This window comes from Mustela putorius, unplaced genomic scaffold, assembly GCF_011764305.1.
Source record: "Mustela putorius furo isolate JIRA1106 unplaced genomic scaffold, ASM1176430v1.1 tig00000196_pilon_pilon_pilon, whole genome shotgun sequence".
NCBI lineage: Eukaryota > Metazoa > Chordata > Mammalia > Carnivora > Mustelidae > Mustela > Mustela putorius.
The window spans coordinates 10,419,346-10,435,646 of NW_025421310.1; the positions used below are offsets into that span (position 1 = coordinate 10,419,346).

The 16,301-nt window shown below is 52.0% G+C and overlaps 2 protein-coding genes across 5 annotated transcripts in view; one reads left to right on the forward strand and one right to left on the reverse strand.

Annotated features, from left to right (window-relative positions):
- VRK3 (VRK serine/threonine kinase 3) overlaps positions 1-4,469 on the forward strand; it is a 33,689-nt gene extending 29,220 nt beyond the window's left edge. For 3 of the 4 annotated variants that reach the window (XM_004767233.3, XM_004767231.3, XM_004767232.2), the window contains exons 14-15: positions 52-200; positions 2,543-2,892. In XM_004767233.3, the coding sequence (XP_004767290.1) occupies positions 52-200 (149 nt within the window). In that variant the 3' untranslated portion in view covers positions 2,543-2,892. Of the gene's footprint in view, positions 1-51; positions 201-2,542; positions 2,893-3,835 lie in introns of those variants that run through there. The other variant, XM_013064040.2, reaches the window with a different exon arrangement.
- Positions 4,470-8,655: 4,186 nt separating this feature from the next.
- SIGLEC11 (sialic acid binding Ig like lectin 11) lies at positions 8,656-16,301 on the reverse strand. The gene is made up of 9 exons (XM_004767237.3): positions 16,212-16,301; positions 15,755-16,126; positions 15,277-15,561; positions 15,054-15,101; positions 12,139-12,396; positions 11,772-12,056; positions 11,426-11,522; positions 11,105-11,186; positions 8,656-9,569 (listed from the first exon to the last, which is right to left on the reverse strand). The coding sequence occupies exons 1-9, from the start codon at positions 16,246-16,248 to the stop codon at positions 9,378-9,380; spliced, it is 1,656 nt and encodes a 551-aa protein (XP_004767294.1). The 5' UTR covers positions 16,249-16,301; the 3' UTR covers positions 8,656-9,377.

The window sequence follows — 16,301 nt, forward strand, 5'->3', positions numbered from 1 at the left end:
GTTAGGACCCCTCTCAGGCCTCTCTCATGGTGGCGGGGGTCTTGACTGCAGAGACCCTGCAGGAGTACATGAAGGTGGTGATGACCCTCGAGTACGATGAGAAGCCGCCCTACAACATGCTGAGGAGCAGTCTAGAAGACCTGCTACGGGATCTGCGGTCGTCAGCCTATGACCCAGTGGACCTCCAGATGGTTCCATAGGTGGGTTCTGGTGGAAGGAGTTTGTGAGTTTGAACCCCCCCCATGCCCCCAACCCTGCTTCCCAGAAGCCGTTACTCCAGGACCAACTTCCCAGGTAGATGCTGGATTTTTCTGTGGGGTTCTCGAATCTTCCAGTCCTCGGGAATGGCAAGTAGCTTGAGGCTGACTTAAATTGATTTTTCTGTGGGGTTCTCAAACCTTCCAGTCCTCGGGAATGGCAAGTAGCTCCAGGCTGACTCAAATTGGCTTTAAGGAAAAGGCGGATTCATTGGCTCTTATAACAAGAAACTTCTAAGGGGGAAGCTCTAGACATGACCAGATTCAGGGCCTGGAAGATAGTATCAAGATGCCATCGCTCTCTCCATCTTTCTTCATCCCTCTGTCTGTGTCTCTGTCCATCCCACCAGCCCCCTGTAGCCTCTACTTTCCTTTGGGTTGGCTCTCAAACCCCCGTCCCCCGCCCCCATGGCAAACCTCGCTGGCTCTGTGCCCCCACCACACCTGGCTCTTCCCTGTCCACACAGAAAGTCCACAACCTTGTTGCACCGTATTCCCATGTGGGTTAGAAGGCGACTCCTCATGACCAGCAGCTGGGCATTGGCTTGGTTTCCCGCATGTTTGTTCTACAAGCTTGAACACCTGAGTGCACGGGCCTCACTCGTGTGTCTGTGGAGGGCCTCACTCATGTGTCTGTGGAGGGGGTTCTTACTTGGAAAGTGAGCACTGGATTGCTCTCTGTCGGAGCCGTGTACCCATCTGCACTCCCGTTAGCCCCTGGGAGGGTGTACAGAAATTGGGGGAGGTCAAAACGACATAGCCGAGTTCACTCGCGAGTTAGTTCTGGCAAGGCTGCATGGACGTGTTCTGAAGGGAAGCTTCCCCGGTGCCCTCTGCTGTCCACGGCGTTGTGATTTCTGTCTTCATGGCAGGCTGGAATCAGAGCTCAGTGTCTGTCTCAGTCAGGGGTCCTCAGAGAGAGGCTATGTTGCCCTGGGGAGGCGGGTGTCTGAAGACCCTTGGTGCTGTCACGAGTGGGGAAAGGGTGCTGCTGGCATCGAGTAGGTGGTGGCCGGGACACCACTCAATGCCCGGAGACATGTAGCCGGCGGCCACTAGAGACTGTCTGAAAGTGAAGGTGTGACCCTGTCCACCCTCACGCCTCGCCTGCTGCCTGTATCTCCAGCTCAGCAGAAAGCTGTCAGGGAGCCCCACACCCCACACCCTGCCCCACACCTCTCCCCCACTCACCCTGTCCCTCCAGGCAGTGGCCAGCCTCCCTAGTCCATCTCCTCCAGGTCTCTGCCTCCCTCCTCCTCCCGGGATCTCCCAGGGGCACAGTCACTTGTCATAGTCTCCTCTGGCTTGTGTCTGCAATCTCGCCTTCCGCTCTCTGACCAGATGCGCAGAGATGCCACCCATATATACCCATCCTTGTATTGTCGCTGGCCGGTCCTGCAGTGCCTTCCTGTCCCCCCAGTACAATGGAAATTTTATTTTATTTTTAAAGATTTTATGTAGGGGCGCCTGGTAGCTCCATCAGTTAAATACCTGCCTTGGGCTCAGGTTGTGATCCCCGGGTCCTGGGATGGAGCTTCCTGCGAAGCGAGGTGCCTGCTTGTCCCTCTGCCCCTCCCCCTACTTGGGCACGAGTGAGTGCGCTCTCTCTCTCTCTAACAAATAGAATCTTAAAACAAAACAAAACAAAAACCTAACAGCCCCTTTGAGGATCATTGCAGTTTGGGGTCTGAAACTGAGTAAGTCCCTTGAGGAGCAGGTTTGTGCCACAGTTAGGAACTGAGTGAGGAGGTGCCATTCAAAAAGCCTGGTGACTTCGAGGTAACTGAAAGATCAATCCCATCTCAGCTTTATGGCAGCTCCTTGCCTTGGCCTGTGAGGCTGACCTCCCCCACTCCCCTCGCACCCCTCAGTCTCCACTCTGGGCCAGCCACACTGTCCACTCCTCAGATTCTAAACCAGGCCAAGCTTGATCCCACCTCAGGACCTTTGCACTTACCATTCCCATTTTCCCCCTTCATCTTTGAATGACTGGCTCTTTCTCATTATTGACTCTCAGACCCGAGCCTTCCCTGACTACCCCAGGGAAGTACCTCTCCACCCCCTCTCATCACGTCACCTGTTTTCCACACAGCCCCATCCCCTTCTGGAAGGAAGCATGCGTTCAAATAAGCATCTCTACCCCTGCTTCCGCATCATCACCCCAGCAAAGGTTCTTGTTCATGGGAGTATCGCCAGTCTCTATAAAGCACCTGTCACACAGGAGGGACTTCATGGGTGCTCCTTGAATGACTAGGACACTAACAGCCATTTTTGTTGTCTTCCAGAACTTTTGACTCAAGGTTTGAAATAGAAAAAAACAAAAACAAAAACAAGAAATGTGACTCAAGGCCTGCGGTAGTATCAGATACGCTTCTAGAAGGATCCCTTGAATGTGCACGCCTACTGCTACTTTAAGCAACACTGTGACTCAGTCTTGCCTAGCATCAGGGAACCCAGCAGTTAGGCTCCAGATAATGTGAACTCCTGCACTTGACTGTCCTGTCCTTTCAGCCATCATCTCCCACCAGCCACTGGGGTTGCAGACAGAGAAGACCCCTAAACTCATGATAGGGGGTGAGACCCTTCCCGCTACTCTTAGCACCTCTATGCTTCAGTAATAAATTGTTTCCCTGGAGATGTCTGAAAAAGGAGTTCTCTTTGGAAAAGTTTACCTTCTCTTTTTCTCCATCTATCTATCCCTTCAAACTTTCATCCCTCTATCCAAAGTTTCATGTAGATACCCGTCCTTCCAGGCAATCACCCATTTCTCCAGCCATCCATTCTTACATTCATCCAACCAACTACCCATCCCACGCATCCATTTATCCAGCCATCTACCCATCCATCCACCCACCCACCCATCTTTCCATCCATCCATCCATCCACCCATCTACCCATCCATTTACTCATCCATCCATCTATCCATCAATCCATCGTCCATCCATCCACCCACCCATGCTTCAATCCGTCCATTTTTCCAGCCATCCAATCTTTTTTTTTAAGATTTTATTTATTTATTTGACAGAGATAACAAGTAGGCAGAGAGGTAGGCAGGTCGGAGGGAAAGCAGGCTCCCCACCAAGCAGAGAGCCTGATGCAGGACTCGATCCCAGGACCCCAGGATCATGACCTGAGCTGAAGGCAGAGGCTTAACTCACTGAGCCACCCAGGCACCCCCCAGCCATCCATTCTTACATTTATACAAATGAACTATCCACCCATCCATTTATCTAGTCATCTACCCATCCATCCATCCATCCATCTACCCATCCATCCATCCACCCACCCACCCATCTTTCCATCCGTCTTTTTTTCCACCCATCCATCATCCATCTTTCCATCCATCCTTCCATTCACCCATCCTTCCATTCACCTGTCCATCTATTTACCCACCCAGTCATTCTTCCATCTATCCATCTAACCTTCCTATACTTTTCCACCATCCACTCTCCCACCCACCTTTCTTCCTTTTCACCCATCTGCTCATTCTCCCATCCATGTACCTTCCTCCTCCATACATTTATCCTTTTATGAAATATATTCAGCAGCCATATCTTGACACTCATCATGCTTCTCAGAGGATCCTGATGAACAAGACACACTGAGGTCCTCGAGTTTACGGACCCTCCAATCAAGTGGAAGGAGAAGCCATCAAGTGAGACGACAGCTTGGGGCTGTGCTCCACATCCTGGAGGAAAGGCGCGGTGCTGTGATGGAGACCAAGGGTAGGGGAGGCACCTTGACAGAGAGCCTAGATAGAGCGATGGTGGAGGAGGCAGGCACAGCTGCCCCCGGGGAGCATGAGGCCTGGGCAGTGGCCATGGCTGGAGGAAGGGAGGGCCTATGGGGAGATTTTGGTGCCCATTCTTTGTCTTCTACACCTCGCCTCTACTTCCAAGTAAAACTCTGGCCCAGAGTTGATTAGATATTTATGGTGCAGGGGCTGGTGGTGGGTTTTTTGTTTTGCTTTGTTTTTGTTGTTGTTGTTGTTGTTGTTGTTGTTCAGTAATTTTTACTACAGGGCACCTGGGTGGCTCAGTCAGTTGAGCATCTGCCTTCAGCTCAGGTCATGGTCCCGGAGGCTAGGGATTGAACGCCACACTGGGGTCCCTGCTGAGCAGGGCCTCTGTTTCGCCCTCTCCCTCTGCTCCTTCTCTCTCTCTCTCTCTCTCTCTCAAATAAATAAATAAATAAAATCTTTTTAAAAATAAAGGGGTGCCTGGGTGTCTCAATGGGTTAGAGCCTCTTTCTTCAGCTCAGGTCGTGATCCCAGGGTCCTGGGATTGAGCCCTGCCTCAGGCTCTCTGCTCACCAAGGGATCCTGCTTCCCCCTCTCCCTCTGTCTGCCTCTCTGCCTACTTGTGATCTCTGTCAAACAAATAAATAAAATTTTTTTTAAATGAGTTAATTAAAAAATTAATTTTTACTACAGGATACCTTCAGTAAATGCAGGTATGTAGTGCATCTCCAAGAGGGGTCCCAGGAGGCAGCTGGGAAGGACTAACCCATTTCCCTTGACTTACAAAGTATTTTTCTTGTGATCAAAGCTTGATTCTAAGACTTGTACAAGTAGAATCCCTCCCAGATGAGACCCCAAAAACAATAGCAAATGTTCACAGAGACTCCCTTACTGAGATTAAAAAACAAAACTCCACCGAGCAAATTTTAAAGATCTTGTTGGCTCTTATTAGTGACTCATGAATCTGGCAACAACCAATGGAGCCAAGGGAAAGGCGCTCCAGGGAACGGCCGAAGTGAAAGACTTCTATGGGCAGAAGAGGGCAGTAAGTTGTAGGAGGCCCAAAACAGGTTGCCCGTTGCAAGGTCGCCTTCCCTCAGGGGTCTGTCGGGCAGAGTACTTGACTAGCGCCAATCAGGCGATTCCGGCACAGCTCAGTTCAGATTCCGCACGCCCGGGTTAGGGAAACTGGAGCTTAGCATAAGCAACTCCATGTTGGGACTGTTGTCTTATTTTTCACGCTGTGCTGGAAGTTGACAGAATTTCACTGCTTTTGATGGGAGACACTACAAATACAAATGATAATGGCTGTTGATGGAAGATGTAGTAGACAGTATTTTTTCAGAGCCGGCATGCTCTGGGAGCAACATGTGGGAGGCATTGGCTGTCCTGCCTTTCAACGCGGCTCAAACAGCCTGTTGGCTCTTCTACCGACACTAAAGTGTCAGGAAATTGGTTTCTGACTTACCCTTTATGCTGTTACAACTGTGGGATCAAAGGATTGTTGCCACTTGTTACTGCGCAGTATTTTTCAGTTCTCTCTCAAAATCTCCCCAGTGGCTCTCTCGAACAAATAACATTGGGAAAATCCTCAGTTTGGTTGAAGTGCTGAAATTACATTTTCATTCTGAAAAAAAACCTGCCCAAATTCTTGATTTTTAAAGTAAGCCATGTGGACGTTGGCTGGCTCAGTTGGTAGAGCATGTGACTTTTTTTTTTTTAAGATTTTTTTATTTATTTGACAGAGAGACAGTGAGAGAGGGCATACAAGCAGGAAGTGTGGGAGAGGGAGAAGCAGGCTTCCCGCTAAGCAGGGAGCCCGATGCAGGGCTCTATCCAAGGACCCCGGAAGCACAACCTGAGCGGAAGGCAGATGGTTAACGACTGAGCCATCCAGGCACCCCAAGCATGTGACTTTTGATCTCAGGGTTGTGAGTTCAAGTCCCATGCTGGGTGTAGAGATTACTTAAAATCTTTTTTTTTTATTTTTAATAAAAATAGGGGCACCTGGGTGGCTCAATGGGTTAAAGCCTCTGCCTTCTGCTCAGGTCATGGTCTCAGGGTCCTGGAATCAAGCCCCACATTGGGATCTCTGCTTGATGGGGAGCCTGCTTTCCCCCCCACCCCGCCTGCCTCTCTGCCTACTTGTGATCTCTCTCTCTGTCAAATAAATAAATAAAAATACTAAAAAATAATTAAAAATAAAAATAAAAAGCTAATGTACTGTATGTTAATTAATTGAACATAATAAAAAATAAAAATAGGGGTGCCTGGGTGGCTCAGTCATTAAGGGTCTGCCTTCACCTCAGTTCATGATCCAAGGGTCCTCAGACGGAGCCCCACATCGGGTTCTCTGCTTGGCGGGTGGCCTGCTTCTCCCTCTCACTCTGCTGCTCCCCTGCTTGTGTTCCCTCTCTCGCTGTGCCTTTCTCTGTCAAATAAATAAATAAAATCTTTTTTTAATTAAAAAATTTTAAAAATAAAGCCTTTAAAAAACAAATAAAGGGCACCTGGGTGGCTCAGTGGGTTAAGCCGCTGCCTTCGGCTAGGGTCATGATCTCAGGGTCCTGGGATCGAGGCCCACCTCGGGCTCTCTGCTCAGCAGGGAGCCTGCCTCCCTCTCTCTCTCTGCCTGCCTCTCTGTCTACTTGTGATCTCTCTCTGTCAAATAAATAAATAAAATCTTAAAAAAAATAATAATAATCCATGTTGGGAAGCCTATTTTTTATTTTTCCTTATGAGTTCCAATATCTGTTTAGCAGCAGAATTATGCAAATTGAAAGAACAGAAAACAGTGTTAAGTGCTCTGTATTTACACTAACTTCTTGGGACGCCCAAGTGGGGCAGTCAACTAAGAGTCCAACTCTTGGGTTCAGTTCAGGTCGTGATCTCACAGTGGTGAGAATAGTCCAACCATGGGCTCTGCACTCAGCATGGAGTCTGCTTGAGATTCTCTCTCCCTCTCTCTCTCTTAAGTAAGTAAATAAATCTTAAAAAAAAAAAAACTTCTTGAATGTGTTTTTAAAAATCTATGAAAAATGTATCTCTTTACATGTCAAGGCGATTCTTTTTTTTAAGATTTTATTTATTTGAGAGAGAGCGAGAGAGGTCAAGTGGGCACAGAGGGAGAGGGAGAAGCGGACTCCCTGTTGAGCAGAGAGCTGGGAGGAGGGCCTCCAACCCAGGACCTTGTCATCATGACCTGAACAGAAGACAGACTCTTAATTGACTGAGCCACCCAGGCGCCCCTGTCAAGGCTATTCTTTTTTGGGTGTTTTTGTTTTTTTTTTTTAAGAATTTATTTATTTATTTGACAGACAGAGATCACAAGTAGGCAGAGAGGCAGAGAAGAGGAAGCAGACTCGCCGCTGAGCAGAGAGTCCGATGCGGGGCACGATTCTGGGACCCTCGGATCATAACCTGAGCCAAAGGCAGACTCTTAATCCACTGAGCCACCCAGGCGCCCCTACAAAACGATTTTAATCCCTAAAGAATTTTATTCTTTTACATGAACTAAATACCAGCACGGAACAACTGGAATCACCCTGTAGGGTGTTGAAAATGGGAATAAGAAATGAGAGCACTGCTCCTATTTTGTGGGTAGACGCTATTTTTAAAACTCATTGAGCCGGGGGCGCCTGGGTGGCTCAGTGGGTTAAAGCCTCTGCCTTCAGCTCAGGTCATGATCCCGGGGTCCTGGGATCGAGCCCCGCGTCGCGTCGGGCTCTCTGCTCGGCAGGGAGCCTGCTTCCTCCTCTCTCTCTCTCTGCCTGCCTCTCTGCATATTTGTGATTCTGTCAAATAAATAAATAAAATCTTAAAAAAAAAAAACCATTGAGCCGGAGATGCCGCATAATCCTGAAGAAGGGCAAAGCAAATTGCGCCATGAAGGATGGAATTTGACACATTAAAATTTTGTTTAAAGACTTTTATTTTTCAGTAATCTCTGCACTCCGTGTGGGACTCGAACCTACGAACCTGAGTTCAAAAGTCACTCCCTCCACTGACTGACCTAGCCAGGTGCCCCCCGACACTGTACTGGATCATGATGCTAAGGTTGAGCATGTTTTCTCATTAATAGACACAACAGGATAAAAAAAAGTAAATGGACATTCGTGGGTGATTTCAGAAGGGAGAGCTCTGATGCCCTACAAGCAGAATCAACTGCAGACCCTACAAGAAGAGACAGACCTAACCTTGAATACACTTGACCTTGCACGGGAATGTGTTCCACTCTCCCAGAGGGCGGGAAGACCTCCTTATTCCCACCCCGCCCCCCAACAGCTCAGCCAATAAGAAGTGAGTATACTTCCAACTCCCAGTTTACTCCAATGGACTTTTAGTTTATAAGAGCCCTCCCTGCCCTTTTTCTCCATAAATGCGTGCTCCTGCTTTGTTCTTCAGACTTGCCTGCAGTTTCCGGAGAAGGTTTTTTGTTTTTTTGGTTTGTTTGGGCTTTTTTGGTTCACAGCACTCTTTTATTCCCCCAGTAAATCCATTTTTGCTGGTAAAGGAGCTGGCAGTTTTTATTTTAAGATCAACACAATATTTTTTTAAAAAGATTTTATTTATTGGACAGACAGAGATCACAAGTAGGCAGAGAGGCAGGCAGAGAGAGAGGAAGGGAAGCAGGCTCCCTGCTGAGCAGAGAGCCCGATGCGGGGCTCGATCCCACGACCGTGGGATCATGACCTGAGCTGAAGGTAGCAGCTTTAACCCACTGAGCCACCCAGGCACCCCTAAGATCAACACAATATTGCAATGTTAATGGAACATAGACCAAAACTGCAAGGAATTTTACAAGCCAATTCAAAAAGAAGACACTGGTGAGAACCAAAACCTCCGGGATATATGAAGGAAGAGGTATATAATTTAGATAACCTGTCGTTTATTTCAGAAAATCCGCGAATTATTTTCTCTGTGGTGAAAATACACAAGTTGGGTTCCCAGGAGGCAAGCTCAGAGTGTTCCTGAGGAAGCGCCCCGGGGCTGGGGCGGGGGGGGGGGGAGCTCTGGAGCTAGAACATCCCTGCAGAGTGGTCCCAGTTCAGAGCGGACCCTTACACCAGGCGGGCTGCCCTGGGAAGGGGCGAGAGCTCCGCCAAGGTGCTCTCTGCCCTTGCCCCCTTGTTGGACCTGTCATATTTATTGCCACCCTCACCGCCCCCACAGCAACCCTATGAGTTCGGTTTCTTGCATCCACTTTACAGAGGGGGCGACTGGGAAGTAAAGTGACTTGCTCGAGCTCAGGCTGGTAATTGGCGCCAGGGCTTAATTTTGAGCCCGTTCTGCCCATAACCACAGCAGGGGGCTTCCCACTCACTAGTTGGCAACCTGTTTCCATGGAAGACTCTTCTCTCAGGAGTTGTCCCCCCGATGTGTCACTTGCAGATCTTGATCTCTGAATACTCGGTGGTGCTAGAGCCCTCCGGGTCCCGAGGCTTCCAGGGCCTTAGCCGGTGGAAGGTGAGGGAGGCGTAATGGAGCTCGGACTCCTCCTCCAAGGTGGGCGGGGCCCCGGCTGGGGGCGGGCAGGCTAAGGGGATGCTTCCCGGATACTCTGGCTGGTAACCCTGAATGGAGGGGGGAAAAGCGGGTCCAGTTAGGATAACGGGAGCTGGCAGACGGCAAGGAGGATCCACAAGCAAACCTGGAAACTGAGCACTTAGTCTTTCATCCATTCGTTCCACAAACATTGGCTGCGCCCACATTCATTCATTCAATAAATATTTGAGAATAGTAATGCCTGGCCCTTGGTAATCAGTTACCAAGCTCCCAGATCCCTCATTCCTTAATGGTTTAATTCCTTAAGCCATTAAGGAGACAAGGTTATCGCCATTTATCAGGTGGAGAAAGTGAAGCTAAGTAAATATCCCCCAAATCACACGCTGAGTTGTTGGTAGGGCCAAGACTAACACCCAGGTCTCTCTGGTCCCAGTGTCTGCCCTGCCAGGCCCTGGCTCTTTGGTGGGGGAACAGGGCAGACATCGTCCGTTACACCAGCTAGCTCACAGTGGGGATAGCTGACATTCTAGTAGTAGTCAATTAGACAACTATCTAATAGTAAATTGTGATAGGATGCTCAGGATTAGGCTGGGTGGTGTGAGAAGACAGGGATTTGTTCAGAGCTGAACTGCCCTCAGGGACCACCCAGTATTTCAGAAGTTCAGGCAAACACAATTACAAAATTATAACATGAACCCTAAAAGCAAAGGACGTTGTGTAGAAAAAGGCCCAGTGTGTCCGAAGAAAGGGTTGACCCTTTGCCCCAGCCCCTGGGAGGGAAGCTCCAAGCCAGTGGAAGGCCCTGTCTGATGGGAACATCTCCGTTCACCTGGGACCTCGGGCCACACAGTATCAGCTTGACCTCTAGAGGGGCTGGAGACCACGTAACAAAGGTCAGTCATACAGGTGCTCCATACTCACGTGACCGACCCCCAGTAGAAACCCAGGACACAAGGCAAGGGTGAGCTTCCCTGGTGGCATTACCGCCCCCCTGCCCACACCCCACACCCCTGCCTCTCATCACACACCAGTGCTGGGAAAAATCAGCACTGTCTATGGGACTCCGCGGGGAGAGACACCTGGAAGGTTCTTTTACAGAAGTCCCCGTGGCAGAGTCCTCCCCTCAGCTGCTGTGATCTATTCTCTTCCCTGAAATAAACTAGCCACGAGTATAACAGGTCCTCGTGAGTTCTGGGAGGACTTATGGTGAGCTGTTGAAGCTGAGAGTGGTTTGGGGACCCCTGAATTTTGTAGTTATTTTGGGGAGACCCCCTGGCATCCTGTGTCGGGGAGGAGAGAGAGGAGGGAGGGGAAGACAGGCCTGGGGTCCAGGGAGAGATGAGGAGGTGGGGATAGGGAGGGTCCAAGTGAACACAGGAAGACAGACAGATGCTGGTGGTCTTTGGCTCTGCAAGGTGAGTCAGAAAGCAGAGGGGAGAGTGACTCCCAGGTTGCTGCCTGGGAGATTGAGTCCACGGGGACCAGGGAACAACAACCTGTTTGAGGCATGATGACCATCTGAGTCGTCTAGAGGGGTGTGGCCGTGACCATCCTGGGGTGGTGCCCAGATAGCATCCTGACGGACGGAGGGTTCATCACTCACCCAGGAGAGAGAACCCAGCATGTGGGTGGCATCCGTCCCACCAGCCGCAGGCCAGGGAGCCTGTTTCCTGCAGATCTTCACCCTGAAGGGGGGTCCAGGACCCATCAGCAGCCCTGCTGACTCACTGCCATGCCCACTGAAGAGGCTGACTGGAGGGGACGTACAGAGCCTGTCCACCCGTGAGAATGGGCATGGCCAGGATCCCCAGTTCTCACAGCCTCGGCACCATCTGGGCTGCTCCAGCTGGGGCTGCCTGGGACCCCAGGACTCACACCCCTTCCGCCCCATGCCCTCGCCCTTTCTCCCAGAGGCGACACTCACATGAAGAAGATGAGGCAGGGACAGAGACTGAGCAGGCCAGCAACACCGGCACCTGCGATGGCCCCCAGAACGAATCTTCCCTCAAGCTCCGGCTTCCCTGCAGGTGAGTGGGGCTGCCAGTGAGCCACCTCCAAGCCCCAGGACTCTGGTGCCCCCTCCTCCGGCTCTCACCTTCTTTGGTCCCCAACTAGCGGAACACCAGGACTCTGCCCCCCACCCTTCCTCTCCCTCACCCACTCCCTTTTGGCCCAGCCCCACCCCCAGACTGTCTTTTCTAGGTTCCAGACTCCCTCCTCCTACACCTCTGCCCCCCTGTCCGCCCACCCCCCCCCCACAGCTCCCGGACCTGGGAGCAGCAGCACAGCGGCGCTCTGTTTCCCCTGTGCATTCCGGGCCTCGCAGCTGAGTCTGAGGCCGGAGCCCAGTGGCCCACTGAGCCTCAGGGAGCTGTTGGCCCAGGGCCCTGCAGAGCTGGAGATGACAGTCCAGGAGGCATTGCTGTGGTTCCCCTCCAGCAGCTCCTCCCCCAGCCGCCAGCGCAGTGTGGGGGCCGGCTGGGCTCGGGAGGAGCAGTTACAGTGCAGCCCCTCGCCCTCCCAGGAGCAGGAGGGGCTGAGCAGCCGCGGGGGGTCTGCGGGAGAAAGAGGAAGGGTCAGCGGTGCCGCTGCTCCCCAGGTCCCGGGAAGCCTGCCCCCAGGGGTTCCCACACTCACAGACCACAGAGAGATGCAGGGAGACCTGCCGGGAGCCCAGCAGGTTCTGAGCTTGGCAGGTGAATTTGCTCTCGTCGCCCAGCTCCACTCGGGGCAGCTCCAGGAGCCCCTGCTCCCAGCGCCAGGAGGGGCCCAGAGTCCGGCTCCCCTGGACCCAGCTCAGGGTGGCGGGAGGGTTGCTGTCAGCAGCACAGACCAGGAGCAGAGTCTCCCCTTCCAGGACTGGAAGAGCTGAGCCCTTCCCTGGGTACTTCAGTTCTGGGGGCAGAGAGGGAGAGAGCACACTTGCACTCAGTCCAGGCCAGAGGCTTCAAAGCCCTGGTCCTTTTCTCCCTCCTCCATTTCTCCTAAGTTGGGAAGGGATCTCTACACGTAGTCTTGCAAGCAGCGTTATGGTGATATGATTTACGTATCAGACAATTCCATTCACACGCCACTTACAGAGAGTCGTGGGGTAACCCTCACCACAATCAATTTTAGAATGTTTTCATCACCCCCCAAAACTGCACCCCCCCAGCTGCCTCCCCCCTTACTAATCTCCCCAACCTCCAGCCCCTGACAACCCCTAACCTAACTTTCTGTCCCTGTGGATCTGTCTCTTCTGAACATGGCCTAAGTAGAATCACATGCCACAGGGGCTCTTGAGTCTGGCTAGTTTTGCAGGGCATGACATTTCCAAGGTTCTCCAGCCTTGTGGCGCCTGCCAGGGCCTCGCTCCTGTTCATGCAGAATCAAGTTCATCGCATGGACAGACCATCTTGTGCTTATCCATCCATTGATGGACACTGACCGCTTCGAGGCGAGGGCTCTTTTTTATTTTTTTCAAAGATTTATTTGTTGACAGAGACCACAGGCAGGGGGAACAGGAGAAGGAAAAGCAGACTCTGCTGAGCAGGGAGCCCAATGCGGGGCTTGATCCCAGGACCCCCCCGATCATGACCTGAGCCGAAGGCAGAAGCTTAACCGACTGAGCCACCCAGGCGCCCCAAGGCAAGTGCCCTTAACTGCACTTCCCCCTCTCTATCCCGAACTGCTGAACACCCCTTGCTCACAAGTATCCAAAATTCAAGTACCAGACCCCTCAAGGCTCTTCAGGACGTGACCTCTACCTCTTCGCCTCCTTCCCCCACCTTCCCCCCTTGTCTCAGGAGAAGGGCAACCACACTGTGTGTTCTAAAATTCACAAAGGAGGAAGGGGAGTTCAGAACGAAGTCTCCCTTCCATGCAGACTCCCCAGATTGTGGGGTACAGCCCAGAGAAATGCTCCTCTGTTCACAAGGGAGGCAGGCAACAAATCCTGCTCCTCAAAGGCAATGATGATCGCCAGTTTCTCATGTGGCCTTCCAGAGCTATTCAAGGCAGCTTTATCTAGGAGCATTGAAAATCTACTTCCCTGAGGCCCCACGGTTTGGCTTCTGGACATAAAATGTATAGTCCTGTTCCTCAGAGCACTGGCACCCTCCAGGAGCTGGGTAGAAATGCAGAACCAGAGGTCCCTCGAGCCTCCTGAGTCACATCTGCATTGTCACAAGATCGCTGAGAAATCAGGTGCTCCACAGCTTGTGGGGTACAGCCCAGAGAAATGCTCCTCTATTCACAAGGGAAATATCTGAAGCAGCATTATTATGGAAACTAAAACCTGTGAACAGCTCCAGCACCCATCAAGAGTGGAATGTGAGGGGTACCTGGGTGGATCAGTGGGTTAAAGCCTCTGCCTTCAGCTCAGATCATGATCCCAGGGTCCTGGGATCGAGTCCCGCATCAGGCTCCCTGCTCCGTGGGAGCCCGCTTCCCCCTCTCTCTCTGCCTGCCTACTTGTAATCTCTTTCCCTCTCTCTGTCAAATAAATAAAAATCTTAAAGGAAAAAAAGAAAGAGTGGAATGTGAAACTGACATGATACCTACAGACAAAGAGAGGCAAAAATTACAGCCACCAGCAACATGGAGCAATGTCAAGAACACGGGGTGACGTCCCATCAGAATAATCAAAGGGGCTATGACCCAGCAAATCCACTCCCAGGAGTAGATCCCAAAGACGTGGAAGCAGAGAGTCAAGCAGATCCCTGTATGGAAATTTTCAGAGCTGCCCTGTTGACAGGAGCCCCAAAGTGGAAATAACCCAAATGTCCAACCGCGGACAGCCGGACGGCCGGACGGTGGTCTCTCCATACAACAGAATAATACTCAACCTAACGAAGAGTGAACCTCTGACCCGCGCTACAACAGGGATGAACCTTGATCATGTCGTCCTGAGTGGAAGATGCCAGACACGTGTTTAGGAAAATTACAAGAAAACAGAAGGTACATGGACGTGTTAATTAACTGGATCGTGTGCCTCCTTTGGCGGTGTAAACGTATATCGAATCTACATCTGTGAAGTCTCAACTTGTACGATTTAAATAGATGCAAGTTATTCATCAATTATACCTTCATAAAAAATAAAGTAAAACCTAGAGAAAGGATGGTGACACAGTGTCCAGTGTAATGGCTCTCTCTGAGGCCAGATGGAAAGGGCCGAAATTAGGAAGGAACATTTTAGGGGGTTCCAAAGGTGGGGTTGCTGTTCTTTTTTTCTTAGGCTCTGCGCCCAGTGCGGGACTCATACTCATGACCCTAAGATCAAGACTTGCAGGCACCACGGACGGAGCCAGTCAGGCGCCCCAGGCACCTTAACCGGGGTGGTGAGTACCAAGGTGTTCATTGGATGGTGATTCTTTGTAACTTGCCTGTATTTGACAAAAAGGCTTTGCATATAATGAATAGTAATCAAAGATCCTGGAGGGGGTGCCTCCCAGCTTTGCTCTCCCTGTGTGTCGACCTGGCCCTCCCAGGCTGGCTTCGAGCTCCAGGCTCTGCTCTGCTGGGGGGATGTGCTCCCATCCAGCCTTAGGGAGGGGGCCCTCCTCCCGACCCACCTGTGCAGTTTCCTCGGGAGATGGTGATGCTCAGGTTCTGTGGGGCATCTGGAACAGAGAGACACAGTGACGAACGGGGTTGGAACTGGCCCTTCCCCTGCCATCCATCCCCAGGAGAAACAGGAATGAGAACTGACACAGACAAGCCCTGTGTCCTCCCTGAAGCCCCTCTGAGCCTCCCCGATCCACCCCGCAGGTACCCAAGTCCAGGCCCTGCACGCACAGGAGACATTGAGCGTAATGGTGCTTTGGGTGCTCACGCCAGCCCTGGGGAAGGTCACCCGACAGGTGAGGTTGGTGCCGTGGTCCTGTGGGTGGGGGGTGAGCAGGATCTCCGAGGAGTTAGAGGCCTCCAAGTCCAGTCCTGGGGCTCTGAGGGCAGCCCCCATCCAGGAGATGGTGAAGGGCGTCGCCCCATCACAGGCCCCCGGCACAGAGCATGTCAGGTGGCTGGGGCGGCCGGACTCCAGGGGCTCCTTGACCTGGATATCCGGGGTCTGTGTCAGCGCTAGAGAGGAGAGAAGGAGAGTCCGGACCCCAGAGGGGACCCCCATGTATGCCTCTGAAACAGGTCAGGTTCACCCCAACCCTGACCTGACCGTGCTACCTTCTCCCCATTAAAGATGAGCAGCTGGGGCTCTGCTGCTGCCCTTGAAGACATACCCCTTGCCCTGTAATTGGCTCTTGGGGACCTTCCCTACCTGTCACACGCACAGTGAGCCTGTTACTTCTGTAACGGTGTCTCATGAGACCTCTGTACAGGTGAAAGTAATAGTTTCCACTGTGTCGCCTCTGCGCGTCCGTGATGCTCAGGGAGCAGTCACCCGCCCCAGGATCTCCGGAAAGGTGGAGACCTTTCCTCTTCGTCCCTCTGACTGGGCTCTTTGTGGCCATGGGAACTGCCGCTCTAGGATTATCCTTTAACCGGTACCAGGAGCCGTAAACATGTGTAGCGTTGTTCGCGCCGAGCCCAGGGTAGGAGAAGGAGCAGGGCACGTGGACGCACAGACCGTCCTGCACCGTCACTGCGCTCTGCACCCGGAGCTCATACCCCGGATCCCCCTGCACGGATCCTGCAGGGACACCAAGGCTCAGCAGCCGTGTCAGGACCAGCACCGCCCCCTGCTCCTGGGGACCCCTGGCCCTCAGCCCACTCACCGGCCCACAGCAGGGGCAGCAGCAACAGCATCTCCATGGTCCCAGGGGCTGTCCTCAGTCCGTCTGAACGTGCCTGTCTGTCCCAGAAGG

Bases quoted from the DNA above. Each gene is read 5' to 3' on its own strand.
- SIGLEC11 (XM_004767237.3), bottom strand. From the start codon at position 16,248: ATGGAGATGCTGTTGCTGCTGCCCCTGCTGTGGGCCG. The intron at 12,397-15,053 runs GTGGGTCGGGAG...CTCTGCCCCCAG, and splicing joins CTCCCGAGGAAACTGCACAG to AACTGAAGTACCCAGGGAAG. The intron at 12,057-12,138 runs GTGAGTGTGGGA...TTTCTCCCGCAG, and splicing joins CCTGCATCTCTCTGTGGTCT to ACCCCCCGCGGCTGCTCAGC.